The sequence below is a fragment of the Muntiacus reevesi genome, chromosome 20 (assembly GCF_963930625.1).
Source record: "Muntiacus reevesi chromosome 20, mMunRee1.1, whole genome shotgun sequence".
Classification (NCBI taxonomy): Eukaryota; Metazoa; Chordata; class Mammalia; order Artiodactyla; family Cervidae; genus Muntiacus; species Muntiacus reevesi.
The window spans coordinates 13,240,386-13,265,823 of NC_089268.1; the positions used below are offsets into that span (position 1 = coordinate 13,240,386).

The following is a 25,438-nucleotide window of genomic DNA, read 5'->3' on the forward strand; positions in this document are numbered from 1 at the left end:
TGCAATGCAAGGGACACCAGGTCTATCCCTGGTCCCGGAAGATCCCACATGCCATGGGGCAACTAAGCCTGTGTGCCACAACTACTGAGCCTGTGCTCTCGAGCCCATGAGCCACAAACACTGATCCTACGTGCTACAGCTACTGAAGCCCATGCAGCTAGAGTCCATGCTTCGCTGAGAGAAGCCACTGCAATGAGAAGCCCACACATGTACCTAGAGAGTAGCGCCCCCTTGCCACAACTAGAGAAAGTGCATGCGCAGCAACAAAGACTCACCACAGCCAAAAAAATAAAAATAAATAAATAAATCTTAAAAAAATACAAGTGGTGTTGGCAAAACCGAATATCCATATGCAAGAAAAGGAGGTTGGACCTTTACATCACCTACAACAATGGACTCAAAATGGATTCAAGACCTAAATGTAAGACTGAAACTATAAAACCCTTAAAATATTGCAATATAGGAGAGAATCTTCATGCCATTATACCTGGAAATAATTATTTGGATATGATGTCGAAAATATAGGCAACAAAAGAGAAAATAGATAAATTGGACTTCATCACAATTAAAAATTTTAGCTTTTTCACACCAGGTTTGCTGCCAGGACACAGGTGTCGTGAAAACCACCGTTAAACCTAAGCAAAAATGGGAAAGGAAAAGACCCATATCAACATCGTTGTCACTGGGCATGTAGATTCAGGGAAGTCCACCACAACTGGCCATCTGGTCCACAGATGTGGCAGGATCGACAAGGGAACAGTTGAAAAGTTCAAGAAGGAGGCTGCCGAGATGGGAAAGGGCTCCTTCAAATATGCCTGGGTCTTGGACAAACTGAAAGCTGAACGTGAGCGTGGTATCACCATCGATATCTCCCTGTGCAAGTCTGACACCAGCAAGTACAATGCTACCATCATTGATGCCCCAGAACACAGAGAGTTCATCAAAAACATGATCACAGGCACAGCCAAGGCTGACTGTTGCTGCTGGCGTTGGTGAATTTGAAGCCGGTATCTCCAAGAACAGGCAGACCCCTGAGCATGCCCTTCTGGCTTACACTCTGCGTGTGAAACAACAAATTGTGGGAGTTCACAAAATGGAGTCCACTGAGCCACCCTACAGCCAGAAGAGATATGAGGAAACTGTTAAGGAAACATTAAGAAAACTGGCTACAACCCCAACACAGTAGCATTTGTGCCAGTTTCTGGCCGGAATGGTGACAATGTGCTGGAGCCAAGTGCTAACATGCCATGGTTCAAGCGATGGAAAGTCTCCCGTAAGAACGGCAATGCCAGTGGAACCACCCTGCCTGAAGCTCTGGATTGCATCCTGCCACCAACTCGCCCAACTGACAAAGCCTTGCGTTTGCCTCTCCAGGATGTCTATAAAATCAGTGGTATTGGCACTGTCCCTGTGGGTTCCGTGGAGACTGGTGTTCTCAAACCTGGCATGTTGGTCACCTTTGCTCCAGTCAATGTGGCAACTGAAGTGAAGTCTGTAGAAATGCACCATGAAGCATTGAGTGAAGCCCTTCCTGGGGACAACGTGGGCTTCAATGTCAAGAATGTGTCTGTCAAAGATGTTTGTCATGGCAATGTGGCTGGTGACAGCAAAAATGACCCACCAATGGAAGCAGCTGGCTTCACAGCTCGGGTGATTATTTGGAACCATCCAGGCCAAATCAGTGCTGGATATGCACCTGTGCTGGATTGTCACACAGCTCACATCGCTTGCAAGTTTGCTGAGCTGAACAAGAAGATTGATCATCGTTCTGGGGAAAAGCTGGAAGATGGCCCTAAATTCTTGAAATCTGGTGTTGCTGCTGTCGTTGATATGGTTCCTGGCAAGCCCATGTGTGTCGAGAGCTTCTCTGACTATCCTCCCCAGGGCCGTTTTGCTGTGCCGTGATATGAGACAGACAGTCTCTGTGGGTGTCATCAAAGCAGTGGACAAGAAGAGAGCTGGAGCTGGCACGGTCACCAAGTTCGCCCAGAAACCTCAGAAGGCTAAATGAATATTATCCCCAATACCTGCCACCCCAGTCTTAATCAGCAGTGGAAGAACGGTCTCAGAACTGTTTGTCTCAATTGGCCATTTAAGTTTAATAGTAAAAGACTGGTTAATGATAACAATGCATCGTAAAACCTTCAAGAGGAAAGGAAAATGTTTTTGTGGACCGTATGTTTTGTGTGTGGCAGTTTAAGTTATTAGTTTTTAAAATCAGTACTTTTTAATGAAAACAACTTGACCAAAACTCTGCTACAAAATTTGAGACCCATTAAAAAAAAAAAATTGAGACCCATTAAAAAATGTTTAATGAAAAACCTGTGTCTTCTTTGGGTCAACATTGTAACTCCCTATAGTACTACTTTGGTAAGAGTTGCTCATTTCTGGTGAGCCTATTTCTGGTGAAACAATTTTTGATTTATAGGTTTGTATTTCTAGGGTGAAGCTTCAGGTTTGTTAACCTTGTGTTGAGAACTCATCTGTTTTAATCACATCTTAAGCATTGGTGCAACACTTTCTAGGTTAGGACAGATGAGTAAAGAGTAACTATGTTTTTTTTTTAGTAACTATGTTTTATATGTAAGCTAGTTTTTAAGGTCAGATTGTATAGTATAAAAGCTTCCGTTGCATATAAAATTTTGTATGGTGACATAAATGAGTAAACCTATGTCATTTAGTTTCCCAGTTATGAGGATGTGCATTCACATTTATAATATTAAGTAGTTAATCTAAAATGTGAGGCTTAAACAGTATTGAGTATTGCGCTGCTAGAGTTAATTGTATACAGATTCTAGGAAAAATAAAAGATGCTGGAGGCTAAAAAAAAAACTTTAATTCATCAAAGGATTACATCAACAGGGTGAAAAGGTGGCCTGTGGAATGAGAGAAAATATTTGCAAATCATATATCTAATAAAGAATTAATATCTGGAATATATAAAGAGCTTCTATAATTCAGTAAGACCCCCAAAGACCCAAATGGAAAATGGGCAAAGGACTTCAATAGGCATTTCTCCAAAGAAGATATGTAAATGACTCATAAGAACGTGAAAAGATGTTCAACATCACTAATCATTGTGAGTTGCTTAGTCATGTCCAACTCTTTGTTAGCCCATGCACTGTAGCCCACCAGGCTCCTCAGTCCATGGAATTCTCCAGGCCAGAATGCTGGAGTGGATAGCCATTCCCTTCTCCAAGGGATCTTCCTGTCCAAGGGATCAAACCCGAAACTCCTGCATTGCAGGCAGATTCTTTTACAGTTTGAGCCACCAGGGAAACCCTCTGTCATTAGGAAAATGCAAAGAAAAACCATAATGAGATTGCAGTGTCACTTCATTATCACCCCCAGTAAGACAGATGTTATGAAAAAAGAGGAAAAACACTAAAAACCCCCAGAACATAACAAGTGTTGGTGGAGATGTGGAGAAATTGCAACTTTTGTGCATTGCTAGTGGGGATGTAAAATGGTGCAGCTGCTATGCAAAATAGTATGGCATTTTCTAAAAATATCAAGCATAGAATTAACATATGATCCAGTAATTTCATTTCTGGGTATATACCCAAGGGAATTGAAAGCAGGGACACGAGCAGATACTTGTATACCCATTTTCAAAGAAGTCTATTCATGATAACCAAAAGGTAGAAGCAATATAAGCAAGCACCCATTGATGGATTAATGAATAATCAAAATGTGATATATATGTGTATGTGTGTGTATATATATATACATATATAATGGAATATTATTCAACCTTAAAAAGGAAGGAAATTCTGACACATGCTCCAACATGGATGAACTTTGAAGACATTATGCCAAGCAAAGAGAATGAGTCACAAAAGGACAAATATTATATGATTCCACTTATAATACAATACTTAGAATAGGCAAATTCATACAGATAGAAGTATGGTGGTTTCCAAGGACTAAGGGGAGAGGAGGAACAAGGAGTTATTGTTTAATGGTAACAATTTTGGGAAGATGAAAATGTTCTAGAGATGAATAGTGGTGAAGTTTGCACAACAATATGAATGTACTTAATGTCACTGAATTTATACCTTTAGAAATCGTAAATTATATGCAATGTATGAGTTACCACAAAAAGTATAACAACTAAATGAAAAATTCATTAGAGGGGCTTAGCAGCAGATTCTAGATGGCAGGAAAAAGAATCACTGAACTCAAATATAAATTCATAGAAATTACCCAATCTGAAGATCTTTTTTAACTGAAAACAGTGATTGCTGTTCAAAGACCTGTGGGACAACATCCTACAGACATTAGATATACAATATATGTCTAATGGTTGTATCCAAAGGGGAGTTGAGAAAATAAAGGGCAGAACTTTTATTTTAAATAATGATCATAAAATTCCCAAATCTGATGAAAACATGAATCTGTATATCCAAGAATACAACAAACCTTAAGTAAGATTAATACAAAGAGATCCACTCCTAGACACATCCTAGTCTAGTGTTCAAAGACAAAGAGAAAATCTGAAAGTAGCAAGAGAAAAATGACTCCATATATAGGGAGCATTAATTAATACAACTGTTGGCTGAATCTAACCCAAAACAAGGGAGAAGACAGTGGGTTGATGTATCCAGCATGCTGAATGAAGAATTCTATATCCAGCAAAACTGTCCTTCAAAAATGAAACCAAAATAAAGACAATACTAGGTAAAAACAGGAAACATTGCTATGCTCCCTTATAAGATAGACTAAAGGAAATAATTTAGACTGAAAGGAAATGACACCAGAAAATGACCCAAATCCATAGCTAAAAATGAGGAGCACCAGAAATTGTATATACATGGGTTAATATGAAAGACTGTATTTTTCCTTCTTAACTATCCTAAAAACCACAAGATTATGACACTGTATTGCTATGTGATATATATGTTAAAAACGTTGTGAGTAAACTGTGAATGATATAAAAAATAAGAACCAGTATTTCTAGGAAGGGACAGAAAACCATTCAACACAGTGTGCAACAATTATAGTTACACAACTACTAAAGCCCTCATGCCCTAAAGCCTGTGCTCCTCAACAAGAATTGCTGTTGTTCACTCAGCCATGTCCAACTTTTGCTACCCCATGGACTGCAGCACACCACGCTCCCCTGTTCTTCACCATCTCCAGGAGCTTGCTCAAACTCGTGTCCATTGATTTGGTGATGCCATCCAACCATCTCATCCTCTGTCATCCCCTTCTCCTCCTGCCTTCAATCTTTCCCAGCATCAGGATCTTTTCCAGTGAGTTGGCTCTTCACATCAGGTGGCTGAAGTATTGGAGCTTCAGCTTCAGCATCAGTCCTTCCAATGAATATTCAGGGTTGATTTCCTTTAGGATTGACTGGTTTGATCTCCTTGCAGTTCAAGGGACTCTCTTAAAGGGACTAGAGAAGCTTATCAAGATTAGGAAATGGCCACCTGAGATTAATCCCCTGTAAACCCTGCTCACACCCTAATCTTGTCGGAGACCCCACTTCTGAACCACTGTTGTAAAACCCTTCATCATATCCTCTGGGTTTGAGACATAGCAGAAGCCTCCCTTGCAGGCAAAGCACTAAAGTTATCCTTTTCTACTTCATCTAAAACTCTGTCTCTGGGATTTGATTCAGGACCAGTGATAGAGAGACCAAGCTTTTGGTAACAAAACCCTCTGACACTAGCAAGTAGGTCTGGTTCAGTCTCCTGTGGGGTCACTGCTCCTTCCACCAGGGCCCTGGTGTACACAAGAGCTTGTGTGTGCCCTCCAAGAGTGGAGTGTCTGTTTCCCCCAGGCCTGTGGAAGTCTTGTAATCAAATCCCACTGGCCTCCAAAGTCACATTCTCTGGGGATTCCTACTCCTCCTACCATCTCCCTGTGGTTTCTCCTTTGTTTTTGGAAGTGCGGTATCTCTTTCGGTGGGTTCCAGTGTCTTCCTGAGGAGAAGGCAATGGCTCCCCACTCCAGTACTCTTGCCTGGAAAATCCCATGGATGGAGGAGCCTGGTGGGCTGCAGTCCACGGGGTCGAGAAGAGTTGGACACGACTGAGCGACTTCACTTTCACTTTTCCCTTCTATACATTGGAGAAGGAAATGGCAACCCACTCCAGTGTTGTTGCCTGGAGAATCCCAGGTACAGGGGAGCCTGGTGGGCTGCCGTCTATGGGGTCGCACAGAGTCAGACACGACTGAACTGACTTAGCAGCAGCAGTGTCTTCCTGTTGATGGTTGTTCAGCAGTTAGTTGTGATTTCAGTGCTCTCATGAGAAGAGGTGGGTACATGTCCTTCTACTCTGCCATCTTGAACCAATCTCTCAATTTTTGAGCTACTACTGCTATAATCGGTGTCTGAGGATTAAAAGTCATTAACGGTGGTGAAACCAGATAAAGTGTAAAACTTGCCATCTTCTACAACTTACTGTACATATTTCTTGAATATCATTTTACTTAAATACAAATTACTTATTTATCTATAGGTTCATAAAAGCAATTTATTTAAAAACCATACAAAAATTCTTTCAAAAATGTCACTTGGAGTATTAAAATAAATAACAATAGTAATGTATAGTGATATAATGCTATTATAACCACATACATATATACATGCATACATTAGGGAGAAGAAACACTTCTTACAATAGAATGCTGACCATAAAGTCAGAAAGAATCATGGAGTTAGAAGGCTACCATTTAGTAGATTACACAGTGAAAATTGATTTGGGCAGGAGTCATCCTCAAAAGCTAAAACTTGTTGGTAAAGGTTTGATGAGGAACAGAACATGCAGATAGTTTGAAAATACTTGTTAATGGAAAATGAAGAAATAGTAATGTCATGGTAGAGAAACTTAGACACTTCCTTAAACAGCTGAACATGTGATCAACATTACTGTCACTAGTAATGGTACAGGTAGACATCATGCCCCTCTCCTGCCATAAGAGGGACGCAATATCATTTCTATACTATCCTTGCCAATAGTACATGATTCCAATTTAATCATGAGGAAACATTAGATTCCAATTTGGGGGCATTTCACGAAACAGCTTTTTTAAAATGTCAAGGTTATAAACTAGAAACTTTTAGAAACTGTTCCAGATTAAAGAGAACTAAAGAGACATTACATAATTTGATGCATGATACTGGATAGGTCCCTGGACCAGAAAAAAATTTCCAGCTTATTGAGATATCATTGACAAATTAAATTTCAGCTATTTAAAGTGTGCAATGTGATGATTTATGTGTACATTGTGAATGAGTTGCCCTCTCCATGAAGTTAACACATCTATCCCCTCATATATTTACCCCGTTTCTTTGGTGAGAAAATTTAAGTTTTACTCTTTTGGCAGATCTCAATTATACAATATAATATTATCAGCTATAGTCACCATGTTATACATTGCATCCCCAGGCCTTATTCATCTTAAAAATGGCAGTTTATGTACACTTTTACCAACCTTTCCTTATATCCCCCACCCCACACCTCCTAGCCCCTGGCAATCACTTTTCTACTCTGTTTCTCTGAGATTGACCCAACCCCCAGATGCCTGATGCAAATAATACCATATAGTATTTCTCTTTCTCAATCTGGCTTATTTCACTTAGCATGATGCCCTCTGGTTATACCTATGTTGCTGCAAATGACAGGATTTCTCTATCTCACTATGTAAGTAAATATCACACTTTCAATCTTTTTTTTAAACTTTTTATTTTGATTTGGAATAGCCGATTAACAATGTTGTGATAGTTTCAGGTGGACAGCAAAGGGACTCAGCCATTCATATACATGTATCCATTCCTCCCCAGACTCCCCTCCCATCCAGGCTGCTACATAACTTTGAACAAAGTTTCATGTTCTATATAAAGTTTCATGTTGGTTATCCATTTTAAATGTAACAGTGTGTACATGTCCATCCCGAACTCCCTAACTATCCCTTCCCCCTAGCAACCATGTTTGTTCTCTAATATACCACTTTTTCTTTATTCATTCATCCAAAAAAATTATTTACTACAAAGTACATTATGGGACAATTGGTGAAATATAAATAACATCTGGAGATTAAAATATCATATCAGTGTTAACTTCCTGATTTTGATAATTATACTATGGTTAAGGAAGAGACTATCCTTATTCTTGTGACATAAACAGTTAAGTATTTAGGGATCAAGAGGTATCATGCCTACAATTTACTTCAAATGGTTCATAAAAACAATGTGCTTATATTATTGTTTTTCAATTGTTCAGTTGCTAAGTCCTATCCAACTGTGCGACCCCATGGACTGCTGCATGCCAGGCTTCCCTGTCCCTCACTATCTCCCGGAGTTTGCCCAAGTTCATGTCCATTGAATCAGTGATGCCATCCAACCATCTCATCCTCTGTAACCCTCTTCTCCTTTTGCCTTCAGTCTTTCTCAGCATTGGGGTCTTTTCCAATCAGTCGGCTCTCCAAATCAGTGGCCAACGTATTGAAACTTTAGTTTCAGTATCAGTCCTCCCAATGAATAGTCAGGGTTGATTTCGTTTAGGATTGACTGGTTTGATTTCCTTGCAGTTCAACGGACTGTCACATCTCTAGCACCACAGGTTGAAAGCATCAGTTCTGAGCTGAACCTTCCTTACGGCTCAAGTCTCACATCTGTACATGACTACTGGAAAAACCATAGCTTTGACTATAGGGACTTTTTCAGCAAAGTGGTGTCTCTGCTTTTTAATATGCTGTCTAGGTTTGGCATACCTTTCCTTTCAAGGAGCAATCGTCTTTTAATTTCATGGCTGCAGGCACCATCAGCAGTGATTTTGGAGCCCAAGAAAATAAAACCTGCCACTGCTTCCACTTTTTTCCCTTTTATTTGCCATGAAGTGATGGGACCAGATGCCATGATCTTAGTTTTTTATTGTTGAGTTTCAAGCCAGCTATTTTTCACAAAGCCAGTTTAAAATGAAATTTCAAAGAAAAGTAATTGATGATGACAGCCTTGTATTATATTGTTTTACTTGAATTATCCAATGTGTTAGAACACAAATGGTGTGTGTGCATGTGTAAAAATGAATGTGGACTGAAGTGTAATGTAGGCAAAACTGAAAGAGCATCTTACATTTTCCCAGCCTAAAAGGGCATCTAAATAAGATGTGGCTCTCAATGTCACCAGCTTCCTCTTTTTGCATCCTGTACTCATTCTGATGCCATCAAGGAAGAATTCTTATCTTGTGAGTCCTTTTGGAAACTACAAAGGAAGGCTATGAACATTTTGAAAAGAGTAAACATATTGTTTACCAAATAAAACTGTTGGGAAGAAAACTTTGTATTCTGCACAGATGGAGCCCCTGAGATGCTTGGTAAAGCATCTCATTTTACTACTTTCAAAAGAAAGGAAACTTCTTCACACCACTCATTATCTTTCTACTTAGACAAGCACTGGCAAAAAGATTCTTCTAACAGCCCTGTAAAATAGCCACAAATGCCATCAACTTTATCAGAGGCAGATCGTTGAGTCAAATGCATTTAAAATTTGTTTTGTAAAGATATGATAGCAAAATATAAATTCCTTCTGTACCACATGGAAGTTTGCTGGTTTTCATAATATATGCCATCAAGCACATTTTCAAACTAAGGGCAGAAGTTTTACTTGAACTGAAAGTTTAAAAACAAAGAAGGAAAAGAAAATCCACTCTTGGGACATTATGAGAGTTTTGTTTTTCATGTATGGCTTACCTGACATATACTTTTGATCATGTGAATGAGTTAAACCTTTCAATTCAATGTTACGAGGTCAATGTTATAAATGCTTCTTAAAAAATTTAAAAAACATTTTCAGTTAAGTGATTAATAAGGAAGAAACTGGAAGATATGCTTTTCTAAGACAGAGTTGTAATATAAAATTCTGTCAAATTTTTTTGAAAAGAGAAATCTGCAAATTTCTGGAACACTTTAGAAGTCTTTCAAAAGTTATTTCTACCTTATGGCTTCTAAGTTGAACCACAGATATGCAGTCCATTTCTTTCTTAAATAAACTGAATCAAAGATGTTAAGATGTTGATCTATCCAAAGATGAATTCATTCATCTTTGAACAAAAAACTACAGTTGAAGTTTTAGCTCAAACATACTGGAAGAATTCTAGTATTCCTTGAAAAAGTATTATTCTTGTCTTGATTCAAAAAACTGTTGAAGGTTTAACTTCATTTGCAAAAATAAACTTTTAAAAAAATATTTAATTTCATTTTTATTTATTTGGGTGCACCAGGTCTTAGTTGTGGCATGCAGATCTTTGGTCTTCATTGCATCATGCAGGATTTTTAGTTGCAGCTTGTGGGACCTAGTTCCCTGACAAGGAATGGAACTCAGGCCTCTTGCATTGGGAATATGGAGTCTTAGCCACTGGACCACCAGGGAAGTCCTTCCTGCTTTTTTTTTTTTTTTTAATCTTTGGTCAGTTATCTCATTTCTTTTCCCACACTTGACCTGTTCTAGAACCCTGCCCAACATGCATGCACAACTTTTTGCTAAGATGGATTCCACCACAGAAACCTGTAGGGGTTTGTCCACACTTACTATGGGGTTGTGCCCCCTCCTTTTTTGACCCCTAAGGAGCCTTCCTGCGCATGTGCAGGCAAGGAAGTTTTCCTTGATCTCAGGAGTGGTGATTTTATCTCTTTATTTCAGCACAGCTCAGCTTCTGTCCTTGGAGTGTCTGGAGAAAGCAAAGCTTCAATTTTACTCCAGTTGAAAAACACCAGCTTTCCAGTACAGGGGCCCATCCATCTCCTACCTCAATGCCATTCACTGGAAAAAGACCAGGCCTATGGGAGAACATAAGATCAGAGTTGAATTTATGAGTGTGAAGTTGTTGCAGGGAAAAGCCCATTCTGACTCCATATTGGAGGTGCTTCTTAGACTTGCTTTTCATTACTTTGTTATTATAATCATTTGTAAGTCCTGCCTCAGAGAATCCTGCTCCTCTGCCTGACTGTTAAAGCGCCTTTGTTCAGAGTCCTGTCCACCTGTAGATGGCAAGAGGTAAGAAATTAACACATCCCCTGTCTGAGGCTTGCTATTCTAGGAGATATTTGCAAGATCAATGGCCTTTTTATTTTGTTTCCTCACCTCCCCCCATCGCTGATCTATTAAAAAAAAACCTGGCAAGATAGTTATTTTGATATAATAGTCTTCCAGGTTCTCAATCAGCTCTCCAAATGAAGTTGCATTCCTTGCCTCAAGCCCTGATCTCCGGTCATTGGCCGACCCCGGGGTGAGCAGAGGAAGCTTGGATTCCGGTAACAAGGTGACACCGAGGAAGCTCAGCAAACTTCTGGCCCCACTGGTCTGAAGATCAGAAGAGGAGCTTGGCATGGGAAGCCATCTGTGTCCGTACGGTAAGAGGCCATAGGCAGCTCTCCTCTTCCTCTGGACCTTACTTCAATATCTATAGAGGTTGCACTGTTTCTCTACGTTGGAGATAACAGCAGTGAACAAGGTTGGGTGTGTGTGCCTTCAAACCATTTTACCCTTTACCTCTCTAAACTTGTTCTTAATCTGTAAAATTAAGACAATAATGAAACTGAGAGAGGAGTTGATGCGATGCCACTTGACCTTTTCTGTTTTTCACGTTTGTTTCTGGTCCTCTAGAGCCAGAAGACTAGATACCAGGTTACTCTCGCTTTTATAGTCCGTCCGCGTCGGGTCTTCTGCGCAGGCGCCCTGGACCGCCCCGGGGCAGGGTGGGGTGGGTGGGGCGGGCCCGAAGCCGAGCAGGTCTTCCCCGGGGCCAGGGCCCGCGAGGGGTGGAGGGAAGCAGGCTGCCCTGACGTCATCAGGCTGCGCGGCCCGCAGGGCGGGACCCGAGCGCGACAAGGCGGCCAGCGGACCGGGGCGGGCTAGTGGGGAAGCGAAACTGAGGGAGGAGGCGGCGGCTCTGGCAGTGGCTGGGCCAGGCCTGGCGGCGGCGGCATCGGCGGCCTAACCGCCCCCCCTCTCCGCTCCTTGGCAGGTCGCCCTCTTCCCTCAGCGTGAGTGCCGACGCGCGGCCCCGGGTGGGGGGGCGGCGAGCGGGCGGGCGCGCGGGGCTCAGCATCCTCACGTCCGCCGCCGCCGCCTCGGCCCCCGCGCTGGCGGTCGTGACCCTCGTCGCCTCTTCTCTCTCCCGTCCTCCCTTATACCCCCCGTCTCTTCCCCCGCGCCCTGTCTCCAGTCCACCAGCCGCTGCTGACACGTCTCTGCGCACATATTCTTCACACACTCACGTTGTCTGCAAATGAGAAGGCTGGCCGGGGGGGGAGGCGAGCTCATTTCTTCCCTCTCGTGATAAGGGGTGGCGGTGCGAAACCCAGGCCTGGGGAGATGGAAAGGGGATGTGAACCCCTTCCCTGGGAGAGCAGCGAGTCGAAGCCGGCCTTCTGCCTTCCTCTTAGGAGTTCCCTGCATTCTTATGGATGTGTAGGTCACTTGAGCTGTGGTGGGTAGGTCGGTTGTCTGCGCGGCCTTCCCCTCTCGGGCCTCAGTTCCTTGCAGTGGCAAAGGAAAGAGGGTTGGATAAGGTGGTTTGGAAGGTCCAAATCCAGGATGTGTAGGGGCGGAGCACCAGTGTCTCCTGCCTTTTGCACAGTTTCCACTCCTTTTCTTGCATCCATCTCAACACAGTTCTTGAGTTTCCTGTGCTTCCAGTCTCCCCCAGAGGTGCTAGGAATCAGAGGGCCCTTAGCTTAGGTTATGGGCCTCGGAGGTGGTGGTGGTTGCGGGGGCGGGGGGGGGGGGGAAGAGCTTTTTAAGACCCTGCCTTAAAGTTAAATGTAGCTCAGCCTGGTTTTGCTTTGTTTGTTCAGCATCTCCTGTTCTTCCTTCTTCCTCAGGATAGCTCCTGCCTGTGCCTAGTTAAGAGGCTGCCTCCTTAGAAAGGAGGAGATTGTGTGTTGGGTTGGCTGGCTCATCCTTGAGCTGGAGAGAAGTGAAACGTGATTGATGTTTGAATCATGAGAGATCAGTGATATCTTTGGATTTCAGCACTCTGTTCCTGTCCTGACCCATGCTGTTCGCCTGCCCTTGTGCCCCAGCAGCTCCCCTTCCCCCAAGGAGTTGCAGGCCAGCTGAGCACCCACCTGTTTGCTCTTATTTTTGAGTACTTTCTCTTTTCTGAGTCCTCTTATAGCCAACAGTTGTGTATAAACCACTCTGTTTTCACCTACTCTTGTTTTTCAATTTAATCATTCCTTGAGGAATGATTTCAGGAATCTCATTATTACTTCATTCCATCTCATTTTCCCCCTCCTGTTTGCTTCTCATACTTACCCACAGGCATGGATGATGGTGACACGGTACCTCGCCTCCTTCAATTCTTTTTTTGTGGAGGCGGGTGCCTGTTCTTAAAATTGCTGGTTTTGTACCTGAGTCCTATGATATAATAAGTCTGGTCCTGCTAACTTTCCCACTCTTCTGTTTTTTCAGTCAAGTCAACCGCTGCTTCCATTCCTTACTCCATTCAAACACTTTCCCAATTCTCCCATGTTTTCAAACATCCTGAAGAAAACCAAAAACCAGTATTTGTATCATATTGTGTAATCTCTTAATTTTCCTGGTGAAATAGTGCGATGGAGTAGACTTTCTGGGATGGTCTTTTCACCTTGAAAATAGTTGTTGATATTCATTAGGTTTCATGATTAATTTCCAGTGTACTTATTGTCACACGTGTCCCTTCTTGCATCAGAACTATAGAATAGCAAGTACCTAAGGCCTTTTTTTCCCTTGTGGCTTGTGGAGTTGATCCATGACTTTTTAGTATTTGACACCAGTGGCCCAGAGACCTCTGGGTCTGTGAGCATCACATTTTCCAATAAAACTGACAGCTCTTATTGAAAACCAGAGCTTGGCTAGCCTTCCTGGATATCATTCTGAGGAAGAAGCTGTTCAAGCACTGGCACTGGCAGCTGTTTGGAGTTGCCAGCTTTCATCCCATTAATGGTTTACTCTCTGGAATTCCCTGCTGTGATCCTAGTGGCTCTGACCAGGGCAGCTGACTATCTGGATTTATGGTTGCAGTAACAATGAAGAGGAGAAATGATTCAGAATGCACTGCCCCTCTCAAGAAACAGAAGAAAAGAGTTGCTGAGCTTGCCCTGAACCTTAGCTCCACATCTGATGATGAGCCTCCCTCCTCTGTCAATCATGCAGCAAAAGGTAAGCTTGCTTCTGTGGTCAGAGATCACTGACCATCTGACTGCTTGAATCCCTGATGCCTCAGTTGGGCAGAATACAGTCCACTGCCCCATGAGGAAAATTCGGCAAATTCTACTGAGCTATATCGGCTGTAGACTTTCTGTTTTGCCATTCTCCTGTTGGGAGTTGGGAATGTGTTATAACTAAAATACTGGACTTTCTACAGGTGTGCCTTAGTTCTGTTGTGGTCCTTCAGTGAGTGGCACTCTTTTGCTGCCTTCAGCCAGGTGGATGTAGTGGTGAGCCTTGAGTGCCCCTTGCTCTCAGCTGTTAATGATCCTGGGGCTCTTTCACAGGGCTGGGCTCTTTGCTGTGGTGATCTGGCTTAACTTCCCTCAGGTTTTTGCATTCTGTTTTCTTAGTTCCCTTGGCAGTTATGGTCAGAAACACCCGAAGGAATTGGAGCATCGCTGTGTTCACTGTTTGCATTAAGCTTTAAGAATTTCACTGATCTGGGTGAAATGAGCATTTTACTTTGCTTGTTTTCCAGGGTTATAGATGTTCAGTTTCCGCAGGTGCTTTCTGTGAAGCTTTCTTTCTCGGAGCTTGCCTGAAATACCAAACAATTAGCAGTAGCCCTGTTTGCATTTTCCTTGCATTGCCAGCTGTGTTAACTCCTCTAACAGTACTGTGAACTGGGTAGCTTAAAACAACAGAAATATATTCTCCAGACTTCTGGAGGCTGGAAGTCTAAAATGAAGGTTACAGCAGGGCCTCACTCCCTCCCAGGACTGTAAGAAAGAATCCTGCCTTGCCTCTTTTTGTTTCTACTGCTGCTAAGTCACGTCAGTCGTGTCCAACTCTGTGTGACCCCATAGACGGCAGCCCACCAGGCTCCCGTCCCTGGGATTCTCCAGGCAAGAATACTGGAGTGGGCTGCCATTTCCTTCTCCAGTGCATGAAAGTGAAAAGTGAAAATGAAGTCGATCAGTTGTGTCCGACTCTTCGCCACCCTATGGACTGTAGCCTACCAGGCTTCTCCGTCCATGGGATTCTCCAGGCAAGAGTACTGGAGTGGGGTGCCATTGCAGTCTCCTTGTTTCTGCTAGTTGCTGGCAATTCCTGGTGTTCTTGCAGCAGCATAACTCCAGTCTTTGCCCCTGTGTGTGTCTGTGTTCAAATTTCCCTCTTCGTACGAGGATAGCAGTCATTGGATAAGGGCCCACCCGAATCCAGTATGACTTCATCTTAATTTGATTACATCTGCAGAGACCCTGTTTCCAAATGCCATGTTCCCAGTGCTGAGTGGATATGATGTTTTGGACGCCCAGTACCCCCAGCAGTCTTGCATTTTGTATCCTTTGCTGGATCAATGGTAAATTGGAATGAAATTTGGTAACAAATTGGTGACTGAAATAGTGTGAAGCATCCCCTTGAGGGTGATAGAAAATACAGTTTATTCTCAAGAGGCTGGCTAATTGAAGGGTGGTTACTCATCAGGTGTACTGAGTAGCTGGTCCAGAAGGGAGGAACTTGATAGACCTTGCAGACAGCTAATAAAGCATTTGGTGCGGCCTTGATCCCCGCTAGATAAGAGACTCTTCTTATAACCTTCTGTGTGGGGATAGGTGCGCCTTTAAAGTTGTCACAGATTTTAGGGTGGGTGGGAAAGGGTTTATGTCATTGAGGTTGCTAATTTGGGAAGGCAAAAATATATTGGGCAAATCGGTTCTGGCAACTGTTGAGGAAGGGGATTTTGCTTATCACCGGGGATTTGAGCAACTTGAAGGTAGAATCTTCAGTCTTGAGCAGGAGAAATGGCCTGCGTGGGGGAAAGAGAATGTGTGCCTAGGGGAATACTTAGGTGGTGGAGGTATCTGGTCCTAAGTGGATCTCAGGGGACATTTGCTCTCAAGAGAATGACTCCCAGGAGATGAAGGTGTATACTTAACACTTTTTTTTTTTTTTCTTAACACTCTTTCAAGGGAACCAGTCTAATTTAAATTTCAAGCTTTTAAAAATGTGACTGTGAATTGCGATTATCCCCCCTCCCTTCCATTCTCCCACAAACTCCCCTTAATTCTGCCAAATGGCTTTAACCTTTTCAGAAGTAGCACCATATGACTCAGTCAGGTTTGACTGTTTCTGTTGTGTATACAGAATGGAAATCTAGAGGTGGCCAGTACGTTGTATATGTCTGGCAATAGGTCATTTGGTCCCTTTAATTTGCAGAAAAATGAGGCAGAGGCAAACATTGTTAACTTCCCCGGTGAGCTTATTTTAGGGAGGGGCAGTTCCACAGAAAACTCTGAGGATGAGTGTCTGGTGTCTTCATCAGCAAGACTGCTGTCTGTGCCCCTCCCCCTGCAGCCACATGCCTGGCATGGAATAAATGGCTCAGTACATATGAAATGGTTGGATGGCATCACCGACTCAATGGCCATGAGTCTGAGTAAACTCCAGGAGTTGGTGATGAACAGGGAGGCCTGGCGTGCTGCAGTCCATGGGGTCGCAGAGTCGGACATGACTGAGCAGCTGAACTGAACTATTTACTAAATAGAACTGATGGAAAGCAACAGTGGTATCTTTTCTAAAACCCTTAAAACGCTTCACCTCTTTGATTGTGCCTACCCCTGCTCCAGTCTGCAGAGGATCATTTCCTTAAGTACTTTGCATTAATATCATCTCCTTCTGTGTTGATTCTCTCAGACATCCCCTGGACAGTGTGCTCCGGTAGTTTTCTGTCTCCCCAGAAACTGCACATCCCCTGAGAGCTCTCTGTGGCTTTCCTGTTCAAGACACTGCATTAAAGCAGGTGTGTTTCCTCTCCCACCACTTCTACCTGGACATTCTGTTGAATAGATGATTGAAAAATGCTCTTTAGGGAGTTCAGGTAGAAAAACAGAAAATCAGTAGTTGCTGTTTCTGTCTGTCTGGGCCTTGTTTGTGCTTCTTTTGCTAGATCAATGTGGTGACTCATTAATAGGTCTATTTAGTTTAATCAGTTTGTTTATTTTGCATTATTGACAGGGTAGCTGCATTGCCAGTCTGAGACTGACGTCTGACCAGACTAAAGAAGAAAAGGGATGTTGTTGTCATGGCCACTGGGTCATCGTGTGTTGAGAGGAGTTTGAAGGCATTTTCAAGCCTAAATAAACTATTGGAAATTAAGCAAGGAGAGGCAGATGGCAGTCATTTTGTTCTTATCCTGGATAAGTTGGTCTAGACCCCGAGACAATTTCCTTTTCTCCTCAGCTGCTCATCTTGTGTGGGCTCCCAGCCCTCCCATAGCGTGTTGTTCTGCAAGTTGCTGGGCTCCTTCAGCCCAAAGTGCCTTCCCCTCCACCAGGTTTAATTCTTCCCTAAATAGGCTCTTTCCCCTGAAACACCATCGTTTTCCTGTCAGCCCAGATTCATGACCTTAATCAAAAACTTCCTTTATCGGTATCTGTTTAAATTGCTCTAACGAGTTGCCATTTGTCTGGCATGAAGGAGAAATTGAGTCTTTAAACAGGAGTGAGTGTATTCCACAGCAGTTGTTAGGCAGCATGTGATGTTTATTGAAGTACGTAATTTATTCTTCTGCATCCGTGTGCTGCTCACCTTGACCATTAGTGGTTGGAGCTGTCCCTCCTTGTGTGTTGTCCCTGTCATTTTTAATCCTGACATGTTTGACCTGCTGTTATATTATGAAGAATTCTGTCAGTAGCTGGGAAACCTCTGATTCTTCTCTAAAATAAACCTCTTGTCTTTAAAATGATTTAAGAGTAATGACTTCTATCAGGTAGAGAAGAAATCATAAGTGAAACGCGGAAGAATGTCTTGAGCTCTCGGGTAGGTTTTAGAAGGGAAGCTCCTGGGGAGTAAATGGGAATACCACCCAGCTTTGGCCAGTTCTTAATGAAACTCATGATTTTAATAGACCGATCTTATTACTCCTGTTAATTTATATCCTCATTATAAGATTGTCTGATCAATATTTGCCAAATCCTTATCAGTCTTGGGTGGCTAAACTTCCTCTTTAGCTCCTGCTGCAGCCGAGACAGGTGTCTTCTTTTCATCTGAAAAGAGTGGCCCCAGAGACCCAGGGGTGAAAATGAGTAGTGGCCGTGGCAGTCTGTGGACATCAAGATTGTTCAGGGCACTTGGCTTCAATGGTGTCAGGCTAAGAACAGGCTTTAAATAGCACATGAAATAGAGAAATAAGGCTTATCTGCTAATCCAGCACACTGCTCCATCTCACAAAGAAAAGCCTAGTCGGATATTTTAGCTCCCCTCAACCTCATTCTCAGACCCTGGGCGGGACAGCTGTACTCTAGGTAACACCTTGGAAAGAGGAATGGTGTGGAAAGATCTTTGTGCTAGAGTCCAGGAATATTGCACCCGAGCCACCACGGGTTTGCCCAGTGAGCCCTGCACCCAAATTTGGTTCTCCCTGTCATTTTGGTCCAAAAATGTTATGAAGACAAAACAAAAGATCTCTCTCTCTTTGGGATCTGAGGGTGGCAGGAACCCTGCATGCCCGGGAATGGTAATCATACTGTTGATGGGTGCCCACTGATGAATCCTTAAGCAAACCTAACAGCCTGGCAGCTCCCTAGAGCTGGACCAGGACCAAGGGCACATTGTCTTGTGAGAAGGATACCAGGCTTTCCTCACCTTTATATAGATAGATGTGTGAGTCTCCAGATGGCTGGTGAAAGAAATAACAACTGATGTAACATTGTACCTTCTAGGCTAGCCACAGGATCCCTGGGCTTCCCTGAGAAACTTGAGGGCTGTGCGCAGAGCTGCCGCTCCTGAGCTGTAGGCAGGGAAGCAACCAAGGAGAAAGACGCTGCGCTTGGGAAGCACAGTGCTTCAGCGTGCGGGAGCTCTGCTGAGCGCACATCTCTCCTCTGCATGGGCGATGAGCGGCCCAGCCTTAGTCTTGAGCTGCTCAGGTCTTTCCCCTTATATCTGCTGCCCTCTGAAGATTACTCTGGAAACAAATTCTGCACAAGGCTTATTGAATGAGACTTTATTTCCTTATCGTTTTTTTCCTTTAACCCTAATTTTGAAACTAATAATATATTCTTATTTCTTACACAGAAAATGCAGAAAAGGCAAGACAGAAAATAAATATCACCATACCTATCAGTTTCCATGGTTACTCATTGTTAACGTTCTGGGTCTTTCCTTCTGCGTAGCACTCTGTGATGTGTGCTGCATTGGCCCATGTAAGCATGTCGGCTCCTTGTTGAGGGAATTGGAGAGTTACCTGAAGAGGACGAAGGCCGATTTGGTGCCTCTCATTCAGGAATTTTCTCAGCCAACATTCCTCCTCAGAAGCCAGACTTTTGGTTTTAAGTTTATTCTAATTTTTTCACACATGCTCACCTGCTTTTCTTTTGCAGAATGTTATATATACTTAAAAACGCATGTTAAAAAAGAAAAAAAAAAAAAAAACGCATGTTTATCTTAGCTGTTGGATTTTTAAGCTCTCTGGGAGTAGGATTGATACTTTTGGATAGTACTCCATTGTATACAACATGGACCGTTTATAAAAACAGGTCCTGAACCACAGTTGTTGTCTGATCTATTAAACAGTATAAGGTGTCCTTTTTTGGCCTTCTGGGGTACAGGGTGCTAAAGAGTAGTCCAAGGGGAACACAGTTCTCTGTTAGGATATAGGTATTCCATCTTTATGCTTAAATTTTTTTTTGAACCTTAAAAAATTTTTTTAAGACTTCATTTTATTTTTTTTTAGAGCAGATTGTTTCACAACAAAATTGAAAGTAGAAAGGACCTCCTACACCCCCGCCCCTGTGTGTACAGCCTCCTCCATTACCAACATCTCTCTCAGGAGTGCTGTATTTGTTACAATTGATGAACCAATGCTGACACAACATTATGGTTCACTTTTGATGTTGTACACTCTGTATTTGGACAAATACTAGATTGGTGCAAATGTAATTGCAATTTTTGTATTGTTGAAATTTGCCATTTGATACTGGAATACATTCTTAACAAATGTGATATTATACATCATTTTAATGCACATTTCTCGCTTTTTTTTTTTTTTTTTTTGCTAATGTCTTTTTACTTGCTGTTTATCTTTACTTTTTGGACTATGGAAATGATGTTAGACAAAAAGCAAATTCGAGCTATTTTCTTGAGTCTGAAGTCATAAAGCAGTGGAGACAATGCGCAACATCATCAACACATTTGGCCTAGAAACTGCTAGTGAATGTACAATCCAGTGGTGGTTCAAGAAGTTTTGCAAAGGCTACAAGAGCCCTGAAGATGAGGATCATAGTGGCTGGCCATTGAAAGTTGATAACGACCACCTGAGAACGGTCATCAAAGCTGATCCTCATACAACTACACAAATTGTCAAAGAACCTAGCGTCTGCCATTCTGTCTTCATTTGGTATTTGAAGCAAATTGGAAAAGTACCAAAACTCAGTGAGTGAGTGCCTCATGAGCTGACTGCAAATCAAAAAAATTGTCATTTTGAAGTGTCGTCTTCTCTTATTCTATGCAACAGCAATGAACATTTCTTGATCAGATTGTGATGTGTGACGAAAAATGGATTTTATGTGACAGTCAGCAATACCCAACTCAGTGGTTGGACTGAGAAGCTCTAAAGCACTTCCCAAAGCCAAACTTGTACCAGAAAAAATCTCATGGTCACTGTTTGGTGATCTGCTGCCCATCTGATCCACTACAGCTTTCTGAATCCCAGTGAAACCATTATGTCTGAGAAGTATGCTCAGCAAATCGATGAGATGCACTGAAAACTGCAACGCTTGCAATTAGTATTGGTCAACAGAAGGGGCCCGATGCTTCACCACGACAACACCTGACCATATGTGACACAACCAGTGATTCAAAAGTTAAACAAATTGAGCTACTGAGTTTTGCCTCATCCACCATACCTCTTCTTTAAGCATGTCAATGACTTTTTGCAGGGAAAACGCTTCCACAACCAGTGGGAGGCAGAAAATGCTTTGCAAGAGTTTGTTGAACCCCAAAGCATGGATTTTTATGCTATAGGAATAAACCAACTTCTCATTGGCAAAAATATGTTGGTTGTAATGGTTCTTATTTTGATGAATAAAGATGTGTCTGAGCCTAGTTAATAATGGTTTTAAAATTCACAATCCAATACCACAATCATTTTTGCCCCAACCTAATATATAATGGCATGTATCCTTCCCTGTATTTCTGAGGGCTGGATGTCTTACACCACATGTTTGAGGTATTGTAAGAAGGAATGTGCTAAGGGCTTGTACACTCAGTAGATGCTTAGCAAAGATGACAACTGGGTGCCAGTTCTTTAAATTCACTATAGTGAGTATCTAGTTCATTGGTTTTAATGCAAAGCCTCAGTTCAAGTGTTAGAGCTAGAAGGTTAATTGTGGCACAGTCCTTGCTTCCTAGGAGTGACTGTGTCCAGTGGGGTGGCATGTGGTAACTAGCTCTCAGGCAATGTGATGAATGCTGTGCCGACGGTGTGAATACTGGTGCTACTGGAGCTCCGTGGAAGGGAAAGTCAGGCCTGGGTGCTAGGGAAGACTACGTGGTTTTCTGAATGTCAACCCTTTGCGACTCCGTGTTTTCAGAGGGAGATGGATGGATCAGTGCAGACAGGCTTTAGAATTAGAATGTAATTCTCAAGTTATGAATACGTGTATAAAGCCCATTTTGGGTATATAGAGAATTTTTTAAAGTGGCTGTCTTTTGTGCCTTTCCTCAAATATTTCCCACAAGCAGCCAAACTTTGAGTCAACATCTCTTCTCAAGGACCTCCTTTCTTTCTTAAATTGTGCTATGTTGCTAAGTTAGGGTTTTTTTTTCCTTAACATTTATTTAAAATTTTGATAGCTAATGTAGTCACATGGTTCATAAATAAAAAAATATAAAAAGATAGCCACTATAAACTCTAGTGATATAAAAATAGAAGTCAGGCTTAACTTTTTCCACTTGTTCCAAGTAATCATTTTGGTATTCTTTCACTGTGCCTTGACCCCACATGTGTGGCTAATCACTTTTATTGGTCTTGTATATCTTGCCTTCCAAAAGCTCTTTTTATAATTACAAGAAATAAAAATTTTATTCTATTTTATTCTTACTGTCTTTTTTGAGAACATGAAAGTTAGGATGTCATGCTCATGAATATGGTCTCAGTCTTCTGTTATCCAGTTGACAACGTGTCTTCATGGTCTCATCATTTCAATACATAGAGTGGAGGTTCCCAAGTTTTCTTGGTTCTTGACACTTAGCGTTCTTTAACTTTTTTCACTATGCCCTTAAAATACCAAAAGAAATACCTAACAGGTTTGTTAAGTATTTAGGTCTAAATAGCAAGCATTTATATCCTAATAACTACGAGATGTTTGCAAGAATAATATTCATAAATTGAAGAAATTAGAAAATTTTATTCTTTAAAAAAATTTTTATTGTGAGCTGCACTGGATCGTTGTTGCTGCATGCAGGCTTTCTCTAGTTGTGATGAGTAGGAGCTGCTCTGCCTTGCGATGCGAGGGATTTTCCCTGCAGTGGCTTCCCTTGCTGCAGAGCTCCGGCTCTGGGAGGAAGGGGCTTAGTTTTCTGGCACCATGTGGAATTCTCCCAGATCAGAAATTGAACCTGTGATCCCTGCATTGACAGAGGGAGTCTTATCTACTGTTCCACCAAAGAAGTCCCCAGAATTTTATTCTTAAATAAGCATAGTTGCTTATTAATGAGATTTGTATACTTTTGAGCATGGTACAGCTTCTTTAACCTTGGGATCAGATTGAACACTACCACTGTCATTTCATGTTCTGCATTCCTCCTGGCTTGCAGTTTATACCATTTTCAGTGGGAATATGCAGAAATTGTTTACCAGATTTTTTTTTCTTTGTTCACTTTGTGCACCATGGAAGATCTTCATTCCCTGATCAGGAGTCTAACCCCTGCCCCCTGCAGTGGAAGCATGGAGTCTTAACCACTGGACCACCAAAGTAGTCCCCTGTTTAACTGATCTTTGAGATAGAATTTATTTCCAAATTTGGGTGGCTTTGCCTAAGAAACTACCTGAATGAAACTATATTGGGTTGAGATATCTTTTTCTGTTTTTTGGCCATGCCATGCAGCTTGCTGGATCTTAGTTCCCTGACCAGGGATCAAACCTGGCAATGAAAGCACTGAGTCCTGACTACTAGATTGCCAGGGAATTCCTTAACATCTTCTAAGAGGTTCACATATCTATCAAAGAGAAGGAAAGATGCAGTTATAGCGATTATCTAGACTGTGGCTTATCCCACCTTTGGCCAGGAGACAGGTAACCCACCACTTCTAGTAGCTGCTAAGGTGGGTCTTATTTGGAGTCTTTGGGCAACAAAATTGCTGACAAATGACGCTACTGGCTGGACTCACCCAGGCCGGCAGCTCCCTGCTGGAGCCTTCAGTTGCGGCTCCTCTTTTCCCCACCTCAGTGCGGCTGCTTGAACCCCCGTCTTCCCTGTCTTCCCTCTCTTCCTCCTCTTCCTTTCCTATCCCCACCTCCCCCTTCACTTCTTCCCTTCTCTTCCCCCACTTTCACTCTGTGAGCCAGCTCTTCTCTGGGGCTGTGCTGTAGACTGCACCCCCCACAAGTTTGAAGGACCATGAAAACAGAAAGCTAGGAGGTTAGACAATCACAAATTATGATAGATAGTCCCCATGATAGAATTGTTGAAAATGAAAATAGGTATCAGTGTTTGGAAACTGATGTTCAACTAATAAATAGCAACAGAAATAATAATCATATCATTAATAAATTTTTTATTTGACAGTGTGCTCCCAAATAACATTTTTTCTCTTAATCTTCAAACATTTCTATGCGGAAGGTATTGTCATCCCAGTTTTGTAAGAGATGGGAAAGGAAGACTGATATTTTGAACTCCCATTGTGTGTCAGATACCCTTAGGAAACTTCAGTGGCCTTGCCCAAGATTACACAGTTTGTAAGAGGTAGAGACTACTTTTGACTTGGGTCACTTAATGAACTTTGTGTGTGCAATGCATGTACCGAACACTAGTTGTATAAATGAAGCTTTTAGAGGCTATATTGTGCCGTAAACACACCAAAACATTTTCTTTTTTTCTTTTCTAGCATCTGCTACAAGCCTAAGTGGGTCTGACAGCGAGACTGAGGGGAAGCAACGCAGCTCGGACTCTTTCGAGGATGCATTCAAAGCAGACTCTCTTGTGGAGGGAACTTCCTCTCGCTACTCCATGTATAACAGTGTGTCCCAGAAGCTCATGGTATGTCAGCGCTTGGGTTGGGTTTCTAAAGCTCTACCAGCAGAATGAGAGGAGGGAAGCTGTGTTGGCAGGAGAAGCAGCAAAGCAAGGGTGTAAGTTTTCCCTCTGCTTACCAGCTGCTGTGTTTCAGCAGAGAGCGCGTAACCCCTTCTTGATACACGTATCACATTTGAATCATCCATGGGCAGCGGCTGTTCAGGCCTGCTTCTCCTGTCCAGAGCTGGGGCAGCCTTTGGTCTTCTTAGTAGTGAGTTGTTATGAGCATATGTGAGCACATGGATGTGTGTTAGTGGATAAGAAGGCTTCATGCTGAGATTTTTGCTCTAGTGAGTGATCTTAAAAAAAAAAAAAAAGACTAAAATCCTGCTCACTCCCAGATTCCTAAAATAAATGGGAGTAGAGCTGTCTTCTATGTTAACTTCCAAAAGAGGGCCCAGTTTTCCTTTCCACCTTCAGTACCCTGTTGATATACCACAGGAGGAAGGTGGAAGAAAAGACTTGCTTACTGCTCTTATCAGACTTCAGTATATGTGCAAAGGTCAGGGAAATCCAAGTCTGTCTTCTGTCTAGCTTCACGAATGTTACAGTTGACGTCTCCGTTTTCTGTTGGAGTCATTTAAGAATGAGAACTGCTACTTCTGAAGTCATAGTCAGGATTCTGATTTGGGGGCCAAAAACTTCAGGGAAGTGGGAGATGGGAAGGTTGGTGACTCAGACTGTGACCTGGGGAAAGGTTTGTGGCTACTGTAGGAATTTCATCCAGCTGCTGAGCCTTGCAGTGCCCCTTCCACAGGGAATACAGGCCTCTAGAGGAAACAGGACTTTAGGGGTGGAGTTCTTTTATTAGACAAGGGTGTGTGGGTTTGGGGTCTCTGGTTTTAGGGATATGTAACTGGGCCCAGGACTCTAGAGTTTAGTGTAAGCTTTTTAGTTAGTTGTGACATTTAAACAGATGTTTCTGTCCCATCTTACAGTACCATCCATACCTCAGTTTTACATGAAGTGATTTTTCAGTTAATCTCTTGATTAAGTG

The 25,438-nt window shown here is 42.4% G+C and overlaps 1 protein-coding gene and 1 pseudogene across 1 annotated transcript in view; both read left to right on the forward strand.

Moving 5' to 3' along the window:
- Positions 1–251: 251 nt before the first annotated feature.
- On the forward strand, positions 252–2,387 carry LOC136151458 (elongation factor 1-alpha 1 pseudogene; annotated as a pseudogene).
- Positions 2,388–11,824: 9,437 nt separating this feature from the next.
- Positions 11,825–25,438, forward strand: part of CMTR1 (cap methyltransferase 1) — a 53,011-nt gene continuing 39,397 nt past the window's right edge. The window contains exons 1-3 of the mRNA XM_065913417.1: positions 11,825–11,991; positions 14,015–14,152; positions 24,254–24,405. Coding sequence (XP_065769489.1) covers positions 14,020–14,152; positions 24,254–24,405 — 285 coding nt within the window. The 5' untranslated portion in view covers positions 11,825–11,991; positions 14,015–14,019. The remainder of the gene's footprint in view (positions 11,992–14,014; positions 14,153–24,253; positions 24,406–25,438) is intronic.